General features: G+C 46.8%; 1 protein-coding gene across 1 annotated transcript in view; it reads right to left on the bottom strand.

Moving 5' to 3' along the window:
- The window catches only part of LOC147121028 (lutropin-choriogonadotropic hormone receptor-like), a 130,739-nt gene that overhangs the window by 67,112 nt on the left and 35,932 nt on the right, over positions 1–27,695 (bottom strand). The window contains exon 2 of the mRNA XM_085980332.1: positions 17,692–17,763. Within this exon, the coding sequence (XP_085836458.1) occupies positions 17,692–17,763 (72 nt within the window). The remainder of the gene's footprint in view (positions 1–17,691; positions 17,764–27,695) is intronic.

The following is a 27,695-nucleotide window of genomic DNA, read 5'->3' as shown; positions in this document are numbered from 1 at the left end:
TCCTATTATGTAGTGCAGCCACATTCAGAGAGTAATGGAGATATAATGGTCAAGTCTGGGATAGCCGAGAGAGTGAACAGGCTGTGACCTCGGAAAATAGGAGAAGGGAAATTTGCATCAGGCAGATGAGAGAGGCTTGAGCCTATCTGTGCATGTGGCTGCACACAATGAAGGAGAAATGCAGATCAAAAAGAGCAGAAAGGTTTACTGGGTCAATACCTGAACATGTGGGAGAATTAAATAGCATAGAATGCTAGAAATAATTTTAAAATAAAAAAATTAAAAAAGGTGAAGTAAACAATTAAAAATTAGGGTACAAAAAATGGGAAATATGGACATTGAAATAAAATATGTCTAATTTGCATGTTCTTGTGGAATTGATTGTTGGAATGCAATTGCTCTGATGCAATCACATAGTTGGCACAGACCAATCAGCAATACCGACGGCATTCTACAGTATTACATTCATAAAGACAGAAAGATTTCCACTTCCCATTATTTGTAATGAAATAGTGAACTTACTTAGTTAAAAAAATGGGTTTACCTTTTCACCAAACATAGTGCAGTGAAAATCATACCCCAAAGTCACAAAGGTGCTAAAAAGTAGTTATAGTCACAATTTTAATGGTTTGCCTTTATCTTTTTCAAGTTTCAGTGTTTATTTTCAGAAACCAATTTGGTGTTTTCTCAATGCTTTCACTTTTTTCATTGAAATCAAGTTAAGAAACGTTTTGGTCATAGATATATTATGCATTTTATTTATGGGAAGCAGTGTGCACGAGATTCATCTGGAAAAGGAAATATGATCGCAAACCTGTTGGTCTTCAATCCCTAGTGTGATCGTGCACTCAAGAGTTAGTTTAAATTATTTTTTAAGTTAGTTTGATAGGCTTTTGAAAGATAAGTCACCAATTTTGAAAGAAGCACAGGTCAGAGATAGAGCTACAATCCTGTTCTGTCGATCCTCCAACCCTGTCTTCAGGATTGGTAAATTTATCCTATGGAAAGTTCCTGTTGAGAATGCTTGATTATTTTTTCCCCAATAATTTTTGTTTTATTAAAATAAACAGGCTTCATTTTTTTGCATTCTGTGAAATTCTATTAGTTTAACCTAATAAGGTTCAAGGTACAAGCCAACAGTTCACAAAGGATAACGTACTACAAGAAAAATAAATTACTAATGTTTGGAGAGGGAGTGTTACACTCACTGATATTAGTTACAACTGCTTTGTTCTTAGCTTGCCAGAGCTGGAAGATAACACTCCAGTTAAGGGATACACATGCTTTAGGAATGTGAGGTAGAATTTTCTCCTCAACTATTATGATTGGAGAGGTGCAAGTCAATAAGTACATCTGATAACACCAAGAATGTAATTAAATCCACTTAAATACAAACAGAACAAATGCAACATCAACTTAAAATATAACTTTTCAAAACATTGTTTCTCACCTACTTATTTCTATGTAGTTTCCTTTCTTTATAAGGAGTTTTAAAGGTGCAAATTACATGTGTTTGCAGATGGAAACATACCAGTAATACAAGGGATGTTTCTATTCAGTTCCTGAATTCAAAATTGAGGATCACTATAATCACACCTGACTGCTAATTACCCTCCATGCTATTGTTACATTTTACACTAGATTATTTTGGCCCAACTTCCCAAACCTTCGATAGAATTGATCGTTGCCTTGAAATCTAAGTAAGCTTTCAGTAATGCGTCCAGGTAAACAAACCCTGCTTGATAATTGTGCTTAGGTACGAGACCATCCTATGCCTCCATAAGATTTAATTTCTGTGTCTGTAAATAGCAGACCCCATTTAAAGCTTACAATTGTAAAATATGCTAGTCGTGTATACATATATATGTAGGATTAGGATTTGGTTTCATCTCATATGACTAAGGGTTTTGCTTTCTTTTTACTTATAAAAGTGTGCATGGCTTGTGGATTTGCACTGTAGCTAGAAATAAATGAAATGGTTAAAGGCCAAGAGGCGGGTTGGCAATTTACATATTATAATAAGGCCTGAAGCCTCTACAGGTTTTACTGCAGGCGGCCAGGGATCCCGGGGCTCTGGATTCCTGGTGGCTGCAATGAGGTGGCTTCAGTTTCGGCGACCCCCCCCCCGCCAACCTCCTGGGGCCTGAAACACCTCCCCCCGCCCCAGGATTGTGACTCGATCTCGGGGTCAGCAATCGGAACCCCCTCCCCGGGGATCGGTCCTCCCCGATCTTGGACCCCCACGCCCCCCACTGGGGGGATCGGACCATTTCCCCCCACCACCCCCCCCAAACCATCCTGGGCCCAGCACTTACCTTGTCCGGCGGCTTCCTTCTCAGAGTTCCCCGCGTGACTGGAAGCCAGCCTGTCAAACAGGATGGCTTCCGGGCAGGGAACCTGCCCCTGACGTGGTACGCACGCTCCACAGCGTGCCAGGAAACCCGAGCTTCCGGGTTTCCTGCTGTCTCCCGGGTCCCCCCACACCATGCAGGTGGCACCCAGGAAAATCGAGCCCATTGCGTGTGTCTGGACTTGGTCAAACACAATAAAAGGATTACATTGCAACATTTTTGGTTTGTCAGATTCGAATTGTCTTACACAATATCAAATGAATTTATTGAACCAACACTGAACAAGTAATCTAAGTTATATAATACTAGGTGAAGTGCCCGGCGGTGCCGAGGGTCTTTTGAGGGCATGTTGTTGTTGGAAGAGAGAGAGAGAGCGACTGGGGGGGAAGAGAGAGAGCGACTGGGGGGAAGAGAGAGGGCGACTGGGGGGAAGAGAGAGGGCGACTGGGGGGAAGAGAGAGAGCGACTGGGGGGAAGAGAGAGAGAGCGACTGGGGGGAAGAGAGAGAGAGCGACTGGGGGGAAGAGAGAGAGCGACTGGGGGGGAAGAGAGAGAGAGCGACTGGGGGGGAAGAGAGAGAGCGACTGGGGGGAAGAGAGAGAGCGACTGGGGGGGAAGAGAGAGAGCGACTGGGGGGGAAGAGAGAGAGCGACTGGGGGGAAGAGAGAGAGCGACTGGGGGGGGAAGAGAGAGCGACTGGGGGGGGAAGAGAGAGAGCGACTGGGGGGGAAGAGAGAGAGCGACTGGGGGGGAAGAGAGAGAGCGACTGGGGGGGAAGAGAGAGAGCGACTGGGGGGGAAGAGAGAGAGCGACTGGGGGGGAAGAGAGAGAGCGACTGGGGGGGAAGAGAGAGAGCGACTGGGGGGAAGAGAGAGAGCGACTGGGGGGAAGAGAGAGAGCGACTGGGGGGAAGAGAGAGAGCGACTGGGGGGAAGAGAGAGCGACTGGGGGGAAGAGAGAGAGCGACTGGGGGAAGAGAGCGACGGGGGGAAGAGAGAGAGCGACTGGGGGGAAGAGAGCGACGGGGGGAAGAGAGAGAGCGACTGGGGGGAAGAGAGAGAGCGACTGGGGGGAAGAGAGAGAGCGACTGGGGGGAAGAGAGAGAGCGACTGGGGGGAAGAGAGAGAGCGACTGGGGGGAAGAGAGAGAGCGACTGGGGGGAAGAGAGAGAGCGACTGGGGGGGAAGAGAGAGAGCGACTGGGGGGGAAGAGAGAGAGCGACTGGGGGGAAGAGAGAGAGCGACTGGGGGGAAGAGAGAGAGCGACTGGGGGGAAGAGAGAGAGCGACTGGGGGGGGAAGAGAGAGAGCGACTGGGGGGGGAACTTGGCCCGATGGACCCCTGCGAAGGAAGAAGGTAAGCTCTCCCTCCCTGTCCCACCCCCTCACTCTTTCCCTCCCTGTCCCACCCCCTCACTCTTTCCCTCCCTGTCCCACCCCCTCACTCTTTCCCTCCCTCCCCGTCTCTCCCTGCTTTACTCTCCCTCCCCCTCTCCCTCACGCTCTCCCTCCCTCACCCTCTCTCTCTCTCCTCCTGTCTCTCCCTGCTTTACTCTCTCTCCCTCCCTCCCCCCCTCCCCCTCCCCACCCCCTCTCTCCCCTCCCCCTCTCCCCTCCCCCACCGTCTCTCTCCTCCCCCCCACCCTCTCTCTCTCCCCTCCCCCCACCGTCTCTCTCTCTCCCCTCCCCCACCCTCTCTCTCTCCCCTCCCCCCACCTTCTCTCTCTCCCCTCCCCCACCCTCTCTCTCTCCCCTCCCCCCACCCTCTCTCCCCCCTCCCCCCACCCTCTCTCTCCCCCCTCCCCCCACCCTCTCTCACCCCCTCCCCCCACCCTCTCTCTCCCCCCTCCCCCCACCCTCTCTCTCCCCCCTCCCCCCACCCTCTCTCTCTCCCCTCCCCCCACCCTCTCTCTCTCCCCTCTCCCCACCCTCTCTCTCTCCCCTCTCCCCACCCTCTCTCTCTCCCCTCCCCCCCCACCCTCTCTCCCCTCCCCCCACCCTCTCTCCCCTCCCCCACCCTCTCTCTCCCCTCCCCCACCCTCTCTCTCCCCCCCACCCTCTCTCTCTCCCCTCCCCCACCCTCTCTCTCCCCTCTCCCACCCTCTCTCCCCCCCTCCCCCTCTCTCTCCCCCCCTCCCCCCACCCTCTCCCTCTCCCCTCCCCCACCCTCTCTCTCCCCCCTCCCCCACCCTCTCCCTCTCCCCCTCCCCCACCCTCTCTCTCCCCCCCTCCCCCACCCTCTCTCTCCCCCCTCCCCCCACCCTCTCTCTCTCTCCCCTCCCCCCATCCTCTCTCCCCCCCACCCTCTCTCTCTTCCCTCTCCCTCCTTGCCCCTCTCCCTCCCTGCCCCTCTCCTCCCTCCCTATTTCTCTGACGTCTGTTCCCCTCTGTCGCTCTCAGTTTTTCTTCTGCCGTGGTGCCCGATTTGCTACTCCAGGCCCCGCCGTCCGCCCGCTCTCCGGGGCAAGGTAAGAGCCGGGCTCCGGCCCCACACCGCCAGGGATCAGCACCCGAGGAACCCACCCACCGCCCAATGTGAACGAAGACCCTCCTTACCTGTCACGGAGTTGAAGTCTCCGAAAGCGGCGTGCGCCGGGCCTCTTCCCCCGCGCATTCAGGAGGCGTGGGGAAGAGAGAGAGACAGACTGGGGGGGGGGGGGGGGGCGGGGGGGCGAGTTAGATGCCGCCGCGCACCTGCTCCGCGGAGCTCCGTGCCGCCACCCGCCACACCAGCCTCTAGCTAGATGGCGGCGGTAGCGGCGCTCGGCTGAGGCCCGCCCCTCCAGCCTTCACAAAGATGGCGGCGATCGGGGGCCGCTTGTTGACTGGGGCCGGGAGGTGCCTAGCTCGGTCGTGGGTGCGGAGGAGAGGCCGAGGCTTCGAGGCCTACCTGGAAAAACGGGGAAAGGTAGGAAAATTAATGAGATTAGATAAAAGATTTAGAAAGTAATTAACTTTTTTTTAAAAACAATATGTGTTTTAAAAGCAACGTTTTTTTGAAAGACGCAGAAAGCGGGAAAAAGAAAGGAAAAGTTTGGAATCAAGATGGCGGCGACTCACCTCGGTTCAGAACGATAAGGCCCGCCCACACACGCACCGATTGGTCGACCGTCAGGTCACCAAAGCGTAGGATTGGTCAATCGTCCCGTCACTCGACCGTAGGAGGGCCCGGCCGCACGCGCCAGCAACCCGGCGTACGATTGGTCGACCTCGAGGTCACTCTGTCGCTAATGAGCGGATAATGAGATGCTAATGAGCGGAATGTTGAAAGTTTTTCGGATACCGCGGGCACGATTTTTGTCCGGCCGAAACGTAAATACGCTTACCACCGTTTCGGAAAGGTAAGCTTTCTTTTGACGTAACGCACGCGTAGGTACGCTCTATAACTTTCGAGCGCATAGCCGGACAGATGCACACGTGAGGACAGACAGAAGGACAGACAGACAGAAGGACAGACAGATCGACTCGTTTATCTAAGTTATATAATATTTATATATTTACAATGGAAAGCATCTTATCTAATCTTCTATAAATTACTTTCAAATGCACATACTATTCCTTTGTCTTTTAGGACCATCAGCCTGTCTTCAGAGATTTTCAAACATCCTGTTGGCTTCTCTAAAATTTGAAGAGCCACCTTTCTCAAGAGATTTTCCAATTGCCTCTTTTTGATCAAACGCACAAATTTTTGTCGTGGAAGAGAGTTACAGAGACATGCTATACATTTGAAAATGTTGTGTTAGATTCCTTCTCTAGCCTATAATCAGGGAGACCACAACAATAAACCTTGTAACACTGTATTGGGATAGGCCTGGTACAAGATTTTGGCTTGATTGGCTGTTACACTTTCTAAATAGGCAGCCAACAAATTAACATTTATAGAATCATAGACTAGTACAGCACAGAAGGAGGCCACTCGGCCCATCGAGTCTGCGCCAGCTCTTTCGAAGAGCAATTCGTTTAGGCCCTCTCCCCCGCTCTTTTCCCATATCCCTGCAATTTTTTCTCCTTCAAGTATTTATTCAATTCCCTTTTGAAGGCAATTATTGAATCTGTATCCACCACCCTATCCTAATCACTCGATGCATAAAAAAGTTTTCCCTCATGTCGCCTCTGGTTCTTTTGCTAAGCACCTTAAATCTGTGCCCTCTCATTATCAACCCTTCAGCCATTGGAAACAGTTTCTCTTTATTTACTCTATCTAAATCCTTCATGATTTTAAACACCTCTATCAAATCTCCTCTTAGCCTTCTCTGCTCCAAGGAGAACAACCCCATCTTCTCTAGTCTATCCATATAACTGTATTCCTTCATCCCTGGAACCATCCTAGTAAATTTCTTCTGTACCCGCTCCAAAACCTTCACGTCCTTCTTAAAGTGTGGTGCCCAGAATTGGACACAATACTCCAGCTGGGTCCGATCTAATGTTTTATGTAGGTTTAGTCAGGAAATGAAAATTTTGTTCCAGGTTCCCATATTTTATAGAAACTAGGAGCAGGAGTAGGCCATTCGAGCCTGCTCCGCCATTCAACGAGATCATGGCTGATCATCCAAACCCTAGCACCCCGGTCCCTACACCGACAGCCATCCCACCCAAGCCCTATCCCCGTAACCCCGCGTATTTAATCCCCCTAACACTAAGGGCCAATTTTTATCATGGCCAATCAACCTAACCCGCACATCTTTGGACTGTGGGAGGAAACCGGAGCACCCGAAGGAAACCCACGCAAACACGGGGAGAATGTGCAAACTCCACACAGACAGTCACCCGAGGCCGGATTTGAACCCGGGTCCCTGGCGCTGTGAGGCAACAGTGCTAACCTCTATGCCACCGTGCTGCCCACGTCCAGTAGCTGGGATTAGACAAAGTGGCCAACAGAGCCATGTTTCTTGCATAAATCTGATGTAATATTTACCTTCCCTCCATTGAGCATAGGGTGAAGTCTTAGCTGAACCGGCCATGTAGGTACCATGGTTGTGGTTCTGATTCAAGCTAGATGGGTTTGACTGGCAGCACAACTGACCAAATGGTGAGAGGGGAGTCAGAGGTCATGTATTTGGGCTTCCGTCCAGCTGAAGAAAAGGGCAGTCTGAACAAGTTTATAATTTGCAATAAATAAGGGGTAAAAGATAATATTAAATCAACTTAAGAAGCGATACCAGGAAGTTGGAATTTGATGACAAAGAAATATCGGAATTACTAAATACTTAACGAGTTTTACTCAGAAAAAGGAAGCTGCCTAAACTGGATAGCAGATTTCAGAATTCCAGAGGAAGAGCTCAGCATTAGGCAAATAACAAGTATGGTTATAACAAGGTCAGATGCTCTTAAAATAGACAAAGTACCTGGTCCAGACAACTTGCATCCACAAGGCTTTTTAACTTGTATTTGTGTAAATTAGTTAAATTCAGGAAAGATTCCTGAAGATTGGAAAATGGGTAACATAAATCCAAAATTCAAGAAGCAGGTTAAAACAGTTCTGGCAACATTAGACCAGTAAACTTAACATCAGCTTTAGGTCAAGTAATTGAAATCATTTTGAGATAGTTAATAGATTCAGGGAAAGGGACACCATATTTAAATAACTTTCTAGAGCTTTAAGCTCATTATGATATTATGAGCAGACGATATTATATACCTGGATTGTCAGAAAAGTTTTGAAAAGGGTCCACATAAGTGACAATGGATAAGTTAAGGTGTCATAGAATAGGAGGTAAAGTATGGCACTAGATAGAAAATTAGCTTATAAAGAGAATGTAGGAATAGGTGTAAACTTTTCAGGTTGGGAAAAACAAATGATGACCAGTTTACCCAGGGATTATCATAGAATCATACAGTACAGGAGGAGGCCATTTGGCCCATCTTGCTTGTACCGGCTCTTTGAAAGAACTGTCCAATTAATCCCATTCCCCTGCCCTTTTCCCTAGCCCTGCACATTTTTTCCCCTTTAGGTATTTATCAAATTCTCTTTTGAATGTTATTATTGAATCTGCTTTTGCAACCCTTTCAGGCAGTGCTGCGTAAAAAATTCTCCTCATCTCACCTCTGGTTCTTTTGCAAATTATCTTAAAACTGTTTCCTCTGGTTACCGAACTTTCTGCCACTGGAAACAGTTTCTCCTTACGTACTCTATCTAAACCGTTCACGATTTTAACACCTCTGTTAAATCTTCCCTTAACCGCTCTGCTCTTAAGGAGAACAACCCTAACTTCTCTACTCGCTCCATGTAACTGAAGTCCTGCATCACCTTTCTAGTAAATGCCCTCTGCACCCTTTCCAAGGCCTTGACATCCTTCTTAAAGTGTGGTGCCCAGAATTGAGCACAATACTCCAGCTGGGGCCTAACCAGTGATTTGTAAAGGTTTCGCATAACTTGCTTGCTTTTGTACTCTATGGGCTCGATTTTGCCAGCCCTGAGGAGGCGGGAATGGAGGCGTGTGGGGTGTTAAAATTGCAAAAAGTGGCGGGCGGGCCCGACCCCGCCTCCATCCCACCTCCAAGCAATTTTCCCAAATGCGTGGTTTCTGAGCCCGTCTCCGTCCAGCCTCCAAGAGGCAGGATAGGCCCTTAGGGCCCTTAACAACCACTGAATTGCCTCTATAATCCCATTTTGAGAGGCCTTTCTGATTTTAACACTTTTCCGATGTGATGCACGCCTCCTCTGCAACACAACGGTGAAATCTGGTGGTAGCACAATTGGATTGCTGACTATCAGCTGCAGCTCCACCATTAAATAGGAGATTTGATCAGTCATCATTTGCAGGTGGCAGGACTTTGTTGTCTCAGGTCTGGGGGAACTTTTAGCAGGCATAACCATAGCTGTGGAAGTTTGGAGCCTGACACCCATCTCCAGTGTGACCTCCTGGGAAACCCCTCTCGCCACCTTGACTGAGCGCTTCCTCAACTGAGGCATATACCAGAAGCATGGGAACCATTTATTTCCTTTCCTCCTGGACATCAGGTTCGAATGAAGATCAGCCGTGGCAGCAGCAGAACCATGAACAACAGCAGTACCAACAGCAGCAGCAACAACAGGAGTGCCAAGCTGCTGCTCACCCACCTGAAGCTGCACAGGCCAGAAGGCGCCAGCGCGCGACCACACTGCTGCCCGGGATGCAAGGGACGCACTCATCTTGGCCAGATTTGCTTAGCCTGCACAATCAAACAATTTTGTCTTGCACCTTCTTATCAGACCATCAACAATGGCCAAGAACCTCCGGATTCCTAGCACTCTGACCACCATACTGACAATTGCAAGTAATCCTAAGCCCTCAATGTGGAAGTCCCATTAGTGAAATGACACATGCCACAACTGCAACAGTTGCCATCAAAATTTTTGTTTACAATAATCAACTGATGGCTTTTCATCGTTAAACATCACATTTCACCCAAGTGACTATTTGTGCAGTATCTTTCTCTTACGCGTGCTCCTACGTGGTGGTTCTCCCTTGGCATCAGCAGATGTGGAGGCCCCTTGCTCACTTTCTTGCTGCTCGTGTCTCGACACCTTTGGCAGGCGTCCTCTGGGGTTGCGAACCTGTGAGGGCTCGGCAACAGTCTGCTGCTCCTGCGGCTGTGCAGGGGTTGAGATGCCGATCTCAGTTGGTGGGGACTCTGGTGGGGCTCTGACCGAGGACATGGCAGTGGAATGGAAGTGTGAGCGCTTGGAGAGGAGCCCCCACTTCCTTGTTCTCTGCCATGGGTCAGGCCCACCTCAGCACTTGCAAGTGGCTTGTGAGCACCTTGCTGCACATCAGGGGGGCCATGGGGACCCGTATCTACACTGGCAGTCCTACTCAGAAGGACTTCCATGAAGGTCTGGTTTCTCTGTTCAATAGCTGACCATCGCTCCTCCAGAGATGTCAGTCTATTCTGAACACTCACCATGTTTTCTACACTCTGGCGACTTAGCTCCTCCACGGCCGTAGCCTTCCTCTCATCTACTGTAGCCATCCTTTCCACGGAGGTTGCCATCCTTTCCGTGGTGCTGCTTTCATGCGCCAATGACTCCACAAAGGCTCTGCTCATGTTCGCGATGGACTCCTCCATTCGCTCCACACTCACAGCAACCCTGGAGGCAAAACCTGCCAGAGACTCCTGCATCTGTTCCTGGAGTTCGAGCACCGCTGTTCTGGATGGACACAGAGGCAGAAGGTCGACATGCAGCTGAGCCGAGCTGGGAGAGTCCTGCGCCCTCCGACTAGGACTCTCCACTGTTGTCCCTGTCTCCACAATCTGCTGATGCTCACTTGAGAGCTGTGATACACCAGGTGACAACACTACTCTATCTCGCAATGGTCCCACCGAGGTGTGAGTGTCTGCGCTGGTGCTGGGTTTGCTGAATTCTGCTGATGCTGCGTCCTCAGAGGTTGCAGCTTCCTCTGAGGAGTCTGGAGGCTCAAGCTGTTCCTCCTGGATAGTGGGGACGGATGCTTGTGATGGTCCTGTGGGGGAGTAAAGGAAAGAGTCAGAGATGTGAGGCCAAGGTTACATGCACATTGCATATTGCAGATGATCATAAGTCCATCTGCTAGAGCTTCAGAATCATTATCAGCGACTCATGCAATGTCAATGAGAGAGCTGAAAAGCTATTCTGTCACCAGCTTTCTCTGATGCACCCGTCTGTCCATCCCCCACTTGCGCATCATCCTCGAGTCCCACGATCTCCAGGACCGCCTCCTCCCAAGGGGTGAGGTGGGCTACTGAGGGTGGCCCTCCTCCTGTCCTCGCTCTTTCCCTCTTATTGTGAGCTCTCTTTTCCTGCAATGAGGGTGACAAGTGGAGTTTGAGTGAGAATGAAGGAGTGAGTGTAGAGAATCCATAACATAGATGCTTAGAAGGAGACAAAGATGGAGTGAGGTGGCAAGACCAAGGGCCCTTCCTGTGTGTTGTAAGTTGTTTTCATAGCATCACAGTGATAGGGAGTGTGAGGGCTGCATAGTCGAATAGTTAGGTGAATGTGACCATAGAGAGAGAGGGAATGGGTAAAGGTGCAGGGATGTCAGTGTCAAGTGGGATGTGGAGGAAGAGGTTGCTAAAGCCAAGTGCTGATGAGGAGAGGCAATGGGGATCAGATTGAGGGTGATGGGAAAGTCATACTCACTTTTCCAGTGCGCAGAAGGTCATGAAACCTCTTCCTGCACTGAAGCCAGGTTCTGCGGATCAGCGACAACGAGTTGACCTCCTGGGCCACCTGGATCCACACAGCCTTGGTCTGCTGGGGAGGCTTCTTCCTCCCTGAAGAAGGGAAGAGCACCTCCTTATTAGCTCTTGCTCCCTCCACCAAAGCTTGCTGGGCGATGTCATCAAATCTGGGAGCAGACTTAGGTCTCTCGCTGGTCATATTGCCTCCAGATCCCTCTCACAGCAAAGGCTAAAAGGTTGTCAGTCTGCAGAAGAAGCAAGGCTTCTTGCAGACCTTAAATGCAGCAGCAATGATGACGTCATTGGAGGCGAGTTTCAGACTGAAAAAACCAATTGGGCCATGGGTTCCCACACGCTGGAACTCAATTGCCCAATTAGGTGAAAATCGTATCATTCTCCCACATCGATTTGGAATCGGGTGGATAGCACGAAAAGCAGATGATACGCCCCCAGCCCGCCCCAGTGACAAAATCCAGCCCTATGCCTCTAATAATAAAGCCATGGATCCTGTATGCTTTAAAAAAAAACAGCCTTCTCAACTTGTCCTGCCACCTTCAAAGGCTTGTATACATACACCCCCAGGTGTCTCTGTTCCTGCACCCCCTTTAATATGGTACCAATTAGTTTATATTGCCTTTCCTCATTCTTCCTATCAAAATGCATCACTGCACACTTCTCTGCATTAAATTGCATTTGCCATGTGTCTGCCCATTTCACCAGTCTATGTCCTGCTGAAGTCTGTTACTTACCTCCTCATTGTTTACTAAATTTCCAAGTTTCACGTAATCTACAAAGTTTGAAATTATGCTCTGTGTGCCCAAGGGTTGTTGCTATTATTTTTAAATATATATTAATGAGCTGAACGGGGATATTGGGAGAAAATTCTCAAAGTTCCCAAATAATAACAAGATAGAAGGTAAATATTTAGGAACAATGCAACCAGTTTAAGATTGATTTAAATCTCGTAGTTAGCCAGGGCAACAGGTGGCAAATGCAGTTCAATGTTGATAAGTATAAAACAATATTGGTGCAAGTAATCAAAAGGAAAAATTAAGTGCTAAATGGGGCACTTATACACTGTGATCAAGAAAACGGTGTGTAGGTTAAATGATAAAATTATGTAACCATCATCGTGGTGCTTAGCTGAAGTTAAAAAGATAAGTAAGGTACAGACTGTACTAGCAGAGAGACACAGTGAAATTAAGAGAGGTTATTGTTGTATACGGGGCTGGTCCAACCCCAGATGGAAGTATATGTGTAGTTCTGGTCACTTAATCATTACAAGGATAATAATGGTCCTTGGGAGGCTACAGAGTCGATCAATGAAGATGATTCCAAACATCAGAAATTTAAGTTTTGAGGAAAGAAAGTTAGGCTTGCTTTTGGGAAATAAAGGAAATGCTGAAGTGACCTAACTAAAGATTTCAAGATTATGATGGGAATTGACAAAATTGATCCAAGTGAATTGTTGACTATGGTGAAAGGTCAAATAAAAAAGAGATAGTTTGGTGGCCTAGTGGCCTTTTCCTGTTTCTAAATAGTCTTGCATTCTTAGTTACCACTCTTCCCCATTCAAGAACCACATCAGACTTCATCCAACAAGATGGGTAGGTGACCTGCACACAAATCTTTTGTCAGTGCCACTGTTGGGTTGATAGGTAATGAGAGCTGCAGGGCAACGTTGATTTGCTTCCCTTCCTGTGCCCAATGCTCTATATTAGTAGATGGCACACCTGAAGTTCTAAATACACCTTATCAAATCAAATCAAATCAAATCAACTTTTATTGTCATTGTTAGTGCACAAGTGCAGTACAACGAAATATAAGCTTGCGGCTCCCGAGAGTGTACATTTAGATTAAGACATTTAAACATTCAACATACATTTGGCTTGTAATACATTAACATAAACATAACCATAGTAAAGTGCATTGGCAGATGTGCAGGCTTTAGAGTTTATTTGTGGAGTTCAGTAGGATGACAGCCCTGGGAAAGAAGCTGTTCCTAAATCTGGTCGTACGGGTGCGAATGCATCTGTAACATCTCCCAGATGGCAGGAGGGTGAACAGACTGTGGCTGGGGCGGGTAGGGTCTTTGATGATGGACCGTGACCAGTGTTTCTGGTATATGTGCTCTATGGTCGGTAGCCGGGTGCCGGTAATGCGTTGGGCAGTTTTGATTACCCGCTGCAGGGCTTTCCGGTCATAGTAGCTACAGCTGCCATACCATACTGTGATACAGTTTGTCAGGATGCTCTCTATTGTGCAGCGGTAAAAGTTAGAGAGGAACAGGGAATCATCAGCACATTACGGCGGAGCTCCAACATGCAGCACCTTGCAATTTTCCCCCCTTTGCCACCACTGGTGGAATCACAATCAAGTTGAGTCACTACCTTCATGGAGAGGGGGTGGGGGAGAAAAGGGAAAGAGAAGAAAACTGAAAAAGAAAATCAACAATGTGTGAAAAAGATGATTTCCAACTCTTTTGTTAGGAAAACATAGGAATTATGCATGTTCTCTATATCTATAGATAATATAGCCCTCCAAAATAAATATGACTTTTTCAGTACTAAATTTTACTCTATAAGGCATGAGAAACTTTGGGCTTATGAAGGAAGAATCATCATAGTTGCAAAGAAGATTAATTTGAATTGCCAGCAATGAAGAGGGGAAAAGTTTTGCACTTTAGTGAAATGTCTGTACAGCACAGAGGAATCCAATATGTATGATAAGTGATCTTGAGCAAACTGGCAGCCGCACTGGACTCAGGTCTTAGTTTACATCATAGAAACATAGGGACATAGAAACATAGAAACATAGAAGATAGGAGCAGGAGTAGGCCAGTCGGCCCCTCGAGCCTGCTCCGCCATTTAAAGAGATCATGGCTGATCATCCAAATTCAGTACCCTGTCCCGGCTTTCTCCCCATATCCCTTGATCCCTTTAGCCTTAAGAAATAGATCTAACTCCTTCTTGAATATATTTAATGAATTGGCCTCAACTCCCTTCTGTGGTAGAGAATTCCACAGGTTCACCACTCTCTGGGTGAAGAAATTCCTCCTCATCTCAGTCCTAAATGGCTTACCCCTTATCCTTAGCCTGTGACCCCTGGTTCTGGACTCTCCCACCATCGGGAATATCCTTCCTGCATCTAGTCTGTCTAGTCCTGTTAGAATTTTATAAGTTTCAATGAGATCCCCTCTCACTCTTCTAAACTCTAGCGAATATAAGCCTTATCGACCCAATCTCTCCTCATACGTCATCCCTGCCATCCCAGGTATCAGTCTGGTGAATCTTCGCTGCACTCCCTCCATGGCAAGAACATCCTTCCTCAGAGAAGGCGACCAAAACTGCACACAATACTCAAGGTGTGGTCTCACCAAGGCCCTGTACAACTGCAGCAAGACATTCTTGTTCCTGTACTCGAATCCTCTCGCTATGAAGGCCAACATACCATTTGCCTTCTTAACCACCTGCTGCACCTGCATGCTTACCTTCAGCGACTGGTGCACAAGGACACCCAGGTCTCGTTGCACTTCCCCTTCTCCCAATCTATTGCCGTTCAGATAATAATCTGCCTTCCTGTTTTTGCCACCAAAGTGGATAACCTCGCATTTATCCACATTATACTGCATTTGCCATGCATCTGCCCAATCACCCAACCTGTACAAATCATACTGGAGTTTCTCGGCATCCTCCTCATAACACACACGCCCACCCAGCTTTGTGTCGTCTGCAAACTTGGAGATATTACATCTTGGCCTAGAAATTCAGCTGGCTGCGCCAGCCGTTAGCGCCTTAGGAGGAGTAGATCTCGAGCGCTAGGCGCTTAGTGCCCGGGTGCAGCGCGATCTGCGCCTCGCCCCAACTTCAGTAGACATTTAGCGCCGGTGCAAAGTCATTGCGCGCGCTCATATGCGCGCGCAGATCATGACATCATTTTGTCGTGCAACGCCCTTTGTGCACCCGGAACCGGAACTTCACTCGCGCCACCCCATTGTGCGCCTGGCGGCCCGAACGACTGTGAAGTGGAACGGTACACAGCCGAGGCGGGCCATGGGGAGTGCAAATTAAAGGGCACTCCTGCAGTAGAAAAGGCAGCCGTTTTGCAACACTCCTTCTTGAGGAGGAGGAGGAGGAGGAGGAGGAGGAGGAGGAGGAACAAAGTGATGGAGAGAAGCCCTCCCCAAAAACACAAATACACTAGTCTCGGCCTGTCAAACAAACAAATCCACCCTCCCCCTTTAAGAGCTCACCGGAGCCAGAGTGTCTGCCGGCAATCAGCAGCTCGCCACACCTGCCCTGCGCTCAACTTGCGGTGTTAGCGCCCCGGGCTGCCGGCTTAGCGCCTAATGATAGTCGTGCATCGCCTGTTTTAGCGCAGCAGCAACCTCTTAGGGCGATGCAACTGAATATCGGCGAAGTGGCCTTGACTTTGCGGCGGGCGCAAACTTTAGCGGCCGCCCGACTTTACCGCCCCAAAAGTGGCTATAATGAATTTCTAGGCCCTTGTTCCCTCGTCTAGATCATTAATATATATTGTGAATAGCTGGGGTCCTAGCAAAGATCCCTGCAGTACCCCACTAGTCACTGCCTGCCACTCGGAAAAAGGCCCGTTTATTCCAACTCTTTGCTTCCTGTCTGCCAACCAGTTCTCTATCCAAGTCAGTACCTTACCCCTAATCCCATGTGCTTTAACTTTGCACGCTAATCTCTTATGCGGGACCTTATCGAAAGCCTTCTGAAAGTCCAAATACACCACATCCACTAGTTCTCCCTTATCTATTCTACCAGTCACATCCTCAAAAAAAAGGTTCATAGAAAATTCATCTGCTGTTGAATGCACTGAGTAAACCCATTCTATGAAGCATCCATTATAAAGCGTCATTGATGATTCCAAGTAATTTACACACTAAGTCAATAAGAAAGGATGCTGTGCATCAACTTGGTGACTGTTGTCGGGAAATCAATATCACCTTGCATTTATATAGAGCCTTTATTGTAGAAAACATCCCAAGGTGCTTCGCAGAAGCGTAATCAAACAAGAATTGACACTGAGCCAAATAAGAAGATATTAAGAGGTAACAAAGAGTCTGGTCAATGAGATGGATTTTAAGGAGGATTTTAAAGGAGCAGAGGGAGGTAGAGAAGTATATGGAGGGAATTCTTGAGCATAGGGTCTAGATGGCTGAAGGCACAGCCACCACTAATGGGCAAAGGGAGTGGGACATGCACAAGAGGCCAGATTCAGAGGAACACTGAGCTGTCTGAGGGTTGTAGAGCTAGAGGAGGTTACAGAGATAGGGAGGGGTGTGGCCATGAAGGGATTTAAACCAAAGGATGAGAATTTAAATTGCAGGAGTTGGGGGATTAGGAGCCAATGTAGGTTAGCGAGTACAGGGGTGATGGACGAATGGGATTTGGTGCGGGTTAGAATGCGGGCAGCAGAGTTCTGTTTATGGAGGGTGAAAGATGGGAGGTCAGCCAGGGGAATATTGGAATAGTTGAGTCTGGAAATGACAAAGGCCATGGATAAGGGTTTTAGCAGCAGGTGGGCTGAGATAAAGGCGGAGGCGAGCAATGTTACGGAGGCGGTCTTTGTGATGGAGAGAATATGGGGTTGGTGTTCAGTTCTTGGTCAAATTAGGACGTCTGGGTCAAATTAGGACGCAGAGGTTGCAAACAATCTGGTTCAACCTGAGACAGTGGCTGAGGAGGAGAGTGAAATCAGTGGTGCGGGTACAAAATTTGTGGTGGGGACCAATAGCTACAGTCTTCCCCAATGTTTAACTGCAGGAAAGTGTAGCTGATCCAGAACTGGATTTCGGACAAGCACAGAAGTTGAAAGAGGTGATTGCGGCAGAGCTAGTTGTCATCAGCGTATATGTGGAACCTGATGCAGTCTTCAGATGAGGTCACTGAGGCGCAGCATGTAGATGAGGAAGAGGAGTGGGCAAAGAATAGAGTCCAGAGGTAATGGTGTGAGAGTGGGAAGAGAAGCCATTGCTAGAAATATTCTGGCTATGACTGGATAGGTAAGAGTGGAGCCAAGCAAATTTAATTCCATAAAAGAATTACCTTTCCTTATGAAATGTAGGTATTTATAGAAATGCATATTTATCTTGTTCTGACAGAGACTTTCATTATTTAAAACAAAATGCAACACATTCAAAATTAGCAAATCAACTTTTACTAAACTTACATTCTTATAATATTACTAAGTCCTTCAAAAGAATGTCGCTGGATCTTTTTCAGTGGTAGATGAGTAAACCTCCTGGAAACAAAAGAAAACATGAATGTCAGTTGATCAAACAATTAATTTAACAATTCTTTGCTGTTGGAACTTCAAAACAAAAGCTGCTTCACATAAAATAATACTGCAATACAAAAGCTACAATTAAGGACCATGAACGTCAAAGTTTTATTTCAAAGCAGCAGTTACCCGTTAGGGAGGAAGTACTGAGTGGAGTGCCCCAGGGTTTGGTGCTGGGGCCCCTCCGGTTTCTAATCTACATTAAATGACAAATACAGACACCCAATGCAAACTCATCAAGTTTTCAGATGATACCAAGCTAGGAGAAGTTGCCAATATGGACAAAATAGCCAGGGCCCTAACAAAGGACTAGATAAAATCTGCACCTGAATGATTGGGCATTGCTAACAAATTGGCCAGTGTTTGAGACCTACGCAGAACAACTGCCCATCCCACATTCAAATGACCTCTTGTCCACCCATAATTGGCCAATCAGCACAAGGCTATCTGGGGAAACTATTCCTTTCAGGCTAGCTTCCCTGTGCTGGTAGGTCCCTTGTAAGTGAGCCCTGCAGCTCACCTGTGAAGACTGTGCACTCTTCACTAAGTGCCAATCCTTCCAGACACCAGGATCTCACGTGTGGCATGGAAACCTGCCTGAGAGACATGCAAACTGTACGATTAGTGCGTCCGAGCCTGCGAGTCAATTACAGTCCCACATTGTGTGGCTGTGTATGCCTGCTCTATCTGGAAAGCCCAAATTATCAGTGCAGCTCCTGTAGCTTGTCCACCATGCACAACAGCTTCGCCCCAGGATGGTAGTTAGGTTCTGCCACCGGCTGTCACCACTTGCCCAATTATCAGCTAGACGAGGTAGCCATGCGTCATGAACAGCATACCCTGCCCTCAACCAGGTAGGGTCTGGTGCAGCCTCCCCCAGAGCAGGTAAGGCACAAAGCAATTCCCTCCTGCGTGCTGCAGACCGGCTTCCTGAACATCCCATGTTCACTGGTGCCATTTTATATTCAGTTTATGAGGTGAGCTTTTGGTCTGCATATCTGAGTTATTGGGTGTGGTTGACAAGCTTGGGCTCCTCCAGCCCCCCTCAGTAAGTACTATCCTGGCCATCCTAGACTGTGAAATAGTAACACATGATGTGCCTTCATGGTGTTCGCCTCAGCCCCGAGTATCTTCAGGTTTGGGATGCCTCAGATCTTGTGCCTCAGATCTCAGGTCACCCACCTCTGTAGCTGCCTGTGCCTGGGGTTGGCCCAGTGCTGCACCACCTTCTTGTCAATAACCCTCTCTGTTTCTCCATTATTCCCCATCAAAACATCAAATAGCATAGATGAATAAAACCCTATCCCTGGGTAACCCATGTATTCCAGCCAAACTCTGGCCACTGGTACTTTTGTGGTCATCCACAGCTTCCAAATACAGGCAGCTTGGCCCTTTTTGTAATGGGTCAACCTATTTACATTGGTAGTTACCACATAGCTGACCATCTCATAACTTACAAGCTCACACAGGAGGCCAGGTGTTTTTTTTATTTATTAATTCACGGGATGTGGGCGTCGCTGGGAAGGCCAGCATTTATTGCCCATCGCAAATTGCTCTGGTGGAGAAGGTGGTGGTGAGTCATCTTCTTGAACCACTGCAGTCCGTGAGATGAAGGTACTCCCAGTGCTGTCAGGTAGAGTTCCAGGATTTTGACTCAGCGACGATGAAGGAGCAACGATATACTTCCAAGTCAGGATGGTGTGTGACTTGGAGGGGAACTTGGAGGTGGTGGTGTTCCCATGCGCCTGCTGTCCTTGTCCTTCTAGGTGGTAGAGGTCACAGGTTTGGGAGGTGCTGCCCAAGAAGCCTTGGCGAGTTGCTGCTGTGCATCTTGTAGATGGTGCACACTGCAGCCACAGTGCACCGGTGGTGGAGGGAATGAACGTTTAAGGTGGTGGATGGGGTGCCAATCAAGCGGGCTGCTTTGTCCTGGATGGTGTCTAGCTTCTTGAGTGTTGTTGGAGATGCACTCATCCAGGCAAGTGGAGAGTATTCCATCACACTCCTGGTGGAAAGACTGTGGGGAGTCAGGTGAGTCACTCTCCATAGAATACCCAGCCTCTGACTTGCTCTTGTGGCCTGACATGAGTCAGTCATTCATGAAAGAAAGACTTATGAAATAATACTGAGCGGCCTACAGGTGGCGCTGTCCAGGGAGAGTATAAATACTCGGGCACGGACCCAGCTTGCGCAGGAAATTCTTAACAGGAACTAGTGAAGGACACGACTAGACCTCCATGTTGTAAAACAGTTGATTAAAGCTTTGTTTAATGCTTAGACCAAGTGCCTAGAAGTTTTCTTACGTAATGGCCATAGTATTTATGTTTGCATCGTAGGATTTCCAAGAGATCAGCCCTGGTTTACCGTGTGGCCTGCCTTGCCAATTTAAAACACTTGATCTCATTGTCTACAGATCTCTGGCTTCATCTAGGCTGCCCCCACAAGCCCTGCCCGGGGCATGTTGAACAGCTAGTTCGCTGAGTGGCTCATCCATGGGCCGACTTGAGGTATCTGGCCCCCCCCCACCCAGGCGATGGTTTATCTGTGCTCATGAGGCCATAAAATGATCAATGCATCTCTCTAGTAGCTCGAGCATTCCAGATCCCTGATCAAGTAACTAGATTCTTAAATCATCTGGAACTATCTCTCTCATTCTTTAGGTTCACACGTGAAGAATGACCAGTTGGGTGAGATATTGGAGAATACATGGATTAGTACTCCAAGCAAATATCAAGCACATTCATGAGAGCAGTGAGGGAAGAAAGAATAATAACATTGTTACATATTTATATGTTGTGTTGCAGAGACATTACTATTCTGATGTTGATTCCAGTAAAATCTATAACAAAACTCTTATGCCAAATCCAAGATTGACTCACAACTTTAGAAATAGGACAATGCCAAGTTGAAAAATCTATGTCAAGAGTTCAAGTTAATTAAATTTTTCCTCAGTAGAGTTGAGCTGACATTCAGCATGTCACAAGAAGAACTTTTACCTTATTTATTTGCACCAGGTGCTTTTATTTTCAGATTTAAAAAATCTATGGTTAGGGAAAGAATGAATCAGATAACGAAGAGGCTAAAATTTCTGTCTTCATTAATTTTAGTGGTTGCAATGGTTACAAAATCTTCTCGATAATTTACACGCTGAGCAAGCCTTATGCACAATGTATCACCAGCAGAAATGCCCTGCACAAAATGCAGGCATGGACACCAGAACCCCTTAAATTGCTGACTAGTATCTCAATTGGCACCAGTGTAATGTTTTGCACCAACAATTTCTAGACTTTTTTTTTTACACATGTACAGGATTCCTTAAAAGGGACAGTTCAGGAACTTACCTGAATGTACTTTGGATAATTACCTGGCACACCAGTCTTCATGACCACATTGGAGCTTCAGGAGTTGCATCCTTATGGTCAGTGATTGCCTCTTGTTCCGACATGGTTTCCAGATTGGTCTCCTCCATCTCTATGGTTAGGCCTCTTTGCAGTAAACAACGACGATCCTGGAGATCTTGTTCTGTAATGTGCTCCTGATCTGTCCAGGCATCGAGTGCTGCTGCGAAATGACAATGGTGTGCTGAATAATGACCTTGGTTATTGCATGGCCGTCGTTGCCTCGGTGCTATGCTCTGTGGCTGCCACAAGGATGCCATTAGCCAAAGCTGAAGAAGCTATTCAGTCTCCCAGAAGCCATCCTCCCAGTTTTCCTTCATCCATACAAAATCTTCTCGATAATTTACAGGCTGAGCAAGCCTTATGCACAATGTATCACCAGCAGAAATGCCCTGCACAAAATGTCTGATACAAAATGACTGGTGCGAAATTAAAGTATCATGAGTGCTGCCCGAGAAGCAGAAATGTTACAATGCCACTGATTACAGTCAACTGCAGTGATGGAGTGCCAGCTCTTTCTGTTTATATAGGCCATGCATTGTGCCTAGGGCCCAGCATGGACATGATTGCCATCAATCACTCCTGTACCTCAGGGAAGGAAGTCTGTAGTGTGGGGGAATTGGATGGAACTTTTATGCTGCTCAGTGCCAAAGATAAATAACTGCTGAATAAAAGTATCAAAGAGTTGACTGCTAATTTATGGACAAGGAGGCTGATGCTGATGATGCTAGCTGGAAGGAGCTGGAGACATCATGAATGAGGGCTTTGGTCAACTTGATGGCCATTGACAAGTGCGATTCCAAAGTGCGAGGTTGTCTGCCGGGTTTCCTGAATCACAGCACTCTAACTGGAGTGAACTTTCTGCAAACAGGAACTCAATGAAACAGCAGTTCCTTCAGAATCTCAAGACGCAAGAAACGGGCTCAGCTACAATGCCTTATTTATACAGGCAGTAAAAACATATCACGTGTCATGCCTGAAACTTGTAACTTAGTGCACTCCTTCACCAATAGCAAATGCCCCCAACTACCATCATAACTAGGCTAACACAGCAAGTGCAGAAGCACATGCTAGCTTAATGCCTCCACAACAATTTTCAGAAACCAAGCAGGAAATCCAAACTCTACTGACCATTATTACATTTTGCTGTTGGCATAACCATTAAAAGCAACAACAATTTCTAGGATCATAACTTCTCAAAAGGTTATTAGACCACAGATTCAAATGGCAATATTTTTAAATAGAACAATTTTGTACTCATTGAGGCGAAGGAAACACTTTTTTATTTCAAGCACTCAGTGTTTGCATCAAGCTCAGGTATAGCACAGTTAGGTGCAGGGCACAGCTCCCTCTGCTCCATCCTACCAAGGTTCCTCAGCACCAACACATCAGGAGTGCCCTGTACTGTATTGGTCTGACATTTTTCATTTCCAGGCCACTATTTTGGGCCTTTCTGAGGGAGATTGTCAATTCAGTAACACATCAGGGACAGTTTTGTCCTGTAAGCGCATGTCCACTAGGAAGTTGATTGATAACTGCCCAAACTAATTTCCTTAAAATACCTCACAGATGCAGAAGACTCTCATCCCCTCAGTAAGGGCTGGATCTGAAACTAGGTCCCAGAGATGAAAGGCCAGTAAACCGAACCTGCTGGGTTTTCCAGTAGCCACAAAAAAAATACAATGAACAACAGGCGCACCACAAATTCAATTGCTGAACAATTTAAATGACTTTCAGGTTATTGCTACAAAGTATTTCCTCAGGAGAAAGGAACAGGACATGCCATCCTTGCAACTACCCATCATCACTTAAAAAGAAAATTACGTTTCTCTCAATAACATTAAGTTTGAAGAGAAAGTAATGGTTGCCACACAAGTTGAGTGTAGCAACCGTTACTTGGAGTGGCAGTCAAGAAGTCTGCTGATTGGAAATGTTCATTTAAAAAAAAATGAAGTTCTATGTGGGTGATTACTAAATAAATAGTATAGAGAAAGAATTAATGGAATAGTTTTTTCAGAAAATCAGGGTCAGACAACAGTAGCCTTCAGATGAATGGTTTGGAACACAGTTATTCTGCAGTTTCTCAGTTACAGGAACTAACAGTTTCTTCTACTCATCAACAGTACAGATCTCAGAACCTTCTTGCTGAATTACAAAACCAAACTTTTAAGTAATATTACTTTGATCCTGTCAAGGTAATTGGAAAAGGCAAAAGATTTTGTGAAGTTAAGGACCAAGATGAATTGGCAATGTATTTCCTAGCGACTGGACTGGCTAGATAGACTGCAACGGTCTTTTCCAATCCTGTACATTCCTACGTTCCCAATACCTATCTGAAGGTTATAGCAGGTTTTTCATCGGTCCATTATTGGAAAAAAAACCACAAAATCTCTGTAGTGACAGCCACATACCTTCAGGTCTTTTGTTGTGCTCAAAATGAATGATGTTAGTGCTGGAGTGGAACTCTTCCCATTTCAGGAACCTGGCATTAAGCAACTCCCATGTCAGGTATAGCACAGCCAGATGCAGAGTAAAGCTCCCTTTTCTCTGCCCCAACAGCATGCCTCAGTCCCAACCTCAGATGAGCACTCCTTACCCATCAGTCTAACACTTTTTCCCCATTTACCTACACAAACCAGGTTGTGGCCTCTGAGTGAGGCTGCCAATTCGTGCTGAATTAGGAACGGTTTTGTGCTGCAGGTCAATGGCAACTAAGAACTGTACCGAGACTGCCCAAGCTCAATTCACATTAACCAATTTCTCATTATCAACTTTTTTACTAACATCACATTAGGGGATATTTCCATTCCCAGGGCTGAAGCACTGGGATCAGAGTGCAGCAAGCTTAGAACTTGCTGAAATTGGAGGCGTTTAACCTTTCACAGTCTTCTTGAGACAACCAAATTAAATATTCACAATGACCTTTCGGTCTGATTTAAGCCTGCTTCCGAGAGCTCGCTGGAACACGGGTCAGGAAATAGTGCACAGCTGCTGCTCTTAAAAGGCTGCAGCTGCTATCCTGGTCAGTCGGGAAAATCGCTGGCCAAAAAAACTTAGGATGGCTGGAGTATGCCACAGAACACTCCATTTGCAAGTGCTGCATTGAAGTTGCTGCTGCAGGAAGTACAGGAAAGGAGGGTTGATATGTTTAGGTCTCTAAGGTATCCTCCACACAGCAGAAGCATGCACTCCACTTGGGAGAAATTGGGTCTATGACTTAATATTGTGTCCTGAGTTAATGCTGTGTCCAACACCCTAAAGGACAAGAGAAGAGCAGAAGGGAAAAGATTAATAATCTCAGGAAGTCTGCCAAGGTAGAAAGTTTTTCCTATACCAAATTGGTAACCAAAGTATGCACACCACAGAATCTCTTGTCAACTCATAACAGCATGGCCGAGGTCGTATGATAAAGGACCTCAGAAAATGTTACATCTATTTCAAAGCTTCACATGCATGTCCGCACAATAGCAGGACACACAATTTTACTGCCATATGAAACATAACTATAGCATCAACACTTGGAAAGGTAGACCCCCAGTGCATGCTTACAACAAAATCTTCATGCATGATCAAAAAATGTTGATGTTATTTGTAATGTATTATCACATGGTTTGGTATGAGCATGCTCAGTTTGCTCTGGCCCGATAAAGCAAGCACGTGGACTAGCACCTCATCGTGTCTCTGTCCTTCATTTGTTCTACCCACATATATTATATTTTGGCAACGAGGATGGGACCCCAAAGCCATTTTTAGAGACCATGGAAGAACACAGTGTTCAATCCTCAAGTAGACAAGTTTAAGGTGAATTTGTGACACTTAACCTGAATGTCTGCAATTTTTTACCGTTAATGCTCGTACACAATCATCTGTGCTTCGCCTTCGCGTGTATGTATACACAGCAACAGCGGCGTTGATTCGCACAGGTACATAGGTAGCATGCTGAGTCACTGTTCGATGGGATCGGGACAATCATGGCCGCGCCTACGGGATTCATCAGAAGCCTCAGCCAGATGTCTACGGAATGTTGACAAACCTACTCGCACCAGGGAAAGCAAAGGATATGTCGTTTAAAGACATTGTCGAGAAACCAAAAGCTGTGAGGCTGGGTCAAAAGTATGTCAGAGAGAGCAGTTCAGTGAATTATCGCTGCAATGGAAATCACTCACCACAGTCCTGCCAAGTGTTTTCACTGCCAGAAGCAAGGCCATATTTCAACAGCTTGCAGAGCTAGATCTAAAGCAGGAAGTAAGAACCATTGTAATGGCAATGCAAAGCAGTGACAACAAAAGGGAGGAGTTCACAATATTGAAGTGAACACACCCGATGCTGAAGAACTAGGCATCTACAGTAACTATGCCACTAGCGGCAATTCTAACAGTCATGAGAAAGACTTCTGTACAAAACTTTTGATCAATGAACAGGCAGAGCAAATATGTGGAGGCAAAAGGGAATATGGCAAGGCTGGAAGGCATTTATTTTAATGCAAGGAGTCTTGCAAATAAGGTGGATGAACTGAAGTTGTTGCTGAACACATGGGAGTATGATATTGTTGCTATCACGGAGACATGGTTGAGGGAGGGTCAGGACTGGCAGCTCAATATTCCGGGGTATAGAATCTTCAGGCGAGACAGAGGGGGGTGTAAAAGGGGAGGGGGTGTTGCAATATTAATTAAGGAATCAATTACTGCTGTAAGGAGGGATGATATATTAGCGGGTTCCTCTAATGAGGCCATATGGGTAGAATTTAAAAACAAAAAGGGGGCAAGCACTTTGCTGGGAGTGTACTATAGGCCCCCGAACAGTCAGGGGGAGATAGAGGAACAGATATGTAGGCAAATCTCAGAGAAGTGCGAAAATAATAGGGTAATAAGAGTGGGGGATTTCAACTTCCCCAATATTAATTGGGATAGTCAGAGTATGAAAGGCTTAGAGGGTGCAGAATTCTTAAAGTGCATCCAGGAAAGCTTTTTGAGCCAACATGTAGAAAGTCCTACAAGAGAGGGGGCGGTACTGGACCTAATTCTAGGGAATGTAGCCGGGCAAGTGGTGGAAGTGTCAGTAGGAGAGCAGTTTGGCGACAGTGACCATAATTCGGTGAGATTTAAGGTGGTCATGGAAAAAGACAAAGACGGCCCGGAAATAAGGGTTCTAAATTGGGGAAAGGCCGATTTTAATATGATAAGGCAGGATCTGGCCAAAGTGGACTGGGAGCAGCTACTTATAGGAAAATCCACATCAAAGCAGTGGGAGACTTTCAGAAGGGAAATAGAGAGAGTACAATGCCAACATGTTCCTGTAAAGGTCAAGGGTGGGACCAACAAGCAAAGGGAACCTTGGATGACAAGGGATATACAAAAATGCATTAGGAGAAAAAGGGGGGCTTTTGGCAGTTACAAAAGACTAAAGACGGAGGAAGCCCGAGAGGAGTATAAAAAGTACAGGGGCATACTTAAAAAAGAAATTAGGAGGGCGAGGAGGGGCCATGAAATAACACTGGCGAGCAAAATAAAGGAAAATCCTAAGATGTTTTATAAGTATATTAAGGGCAAGAGGATAACCAGGGAAAGGGTAGGGCCCATTAGGGACCAAAGTGGCAATCTGTGTGTAGAGCCAGATGATGTAGGCGGGGTTTTAAATGAATTTTTTGCATCTGTGTTCACTATGGAGAAAGACGATGTAGACATAGAAATCGGGCAAGGGGACTGTGACATACTTGAACATATTAGCATCGAGAGGGAGGAGGTACTAGCGGTTTTAGCAGGCCAAAAAGTGGATAAATCCCCAGGCCCGGACGAGATGTATCCCAGGCTGTTGTGTGAGGCAAAGGAGGAGATTGCAGGGGCTCTGACACAAATTTTCAGAACCTCTCTGGCCACAGGGGATGTACCAGAGGACTGGAGAACAGCTAACGTAGTACCATTATTCAAGAAGGGTAGCAGGGATAAACCAGGGAATTACAGGCCAGTGAGCCTAACATCTGTGGTAGGGAAATTATTGGAAAAAATTCTGAGGGACAAAATTAGTCTCCACTTGGAGAGACAAGGATTAATCGGGGATAGTCAGCATGTCTGACCAATCTGATTGAATTTTTCGAGGGGGTGACTAGGTGTGTGGATGAGGGAAATGCTGTGGATGTGGTTTACATGGATTTCAGTAAAGCTTTTGACAAAGTCCCGCATAGGAGACTGGTCAAGAAGGTAAGAGCCCATGGGATCCAGGGTGCCTTGGCGCGTTGGATCCTAAACTGGCTGAGTGGCAGGAGGCAGAGGGTGATGGTCGAAGGTTGCTTTTGTGACTGGAAGCCTGTGTCCAGTGGGGTACCTCAGGGATCGGTGCTGGGACCCTTGCTGTTTGTGATCTACATAAATGATTTGGATGAGAATGTAAAAGGTATGATCAGTAAGTTTGCAGATGACACGAAAATTGGTGGGGTGGTAAATTGCGAGGAGGAAAGCCTCAGGCTACAGGACGATATAAACGGGTTGGTCAGATGGG

This window comes from Somniosus microcephalus, chromosome 3 (genome assembly GCF_052327205.1).
Source record: "Somniosus microcephalus isolate GS21.2 chromosome 3, FLI_Smic_1.0, whole genome shotgun sequence".
In the NCBI taxonomy this organism is placed as follows: domain Eukaryota; kingdom Metazoa; phylum Chordata; class Chondrichthyes; order Squaliformes; family Somniosidae; genus Somniosus; species Somniosus microcephalus.
This window is presented reverse-complemented; position numbering and strand designations above follow the sequence as displayed.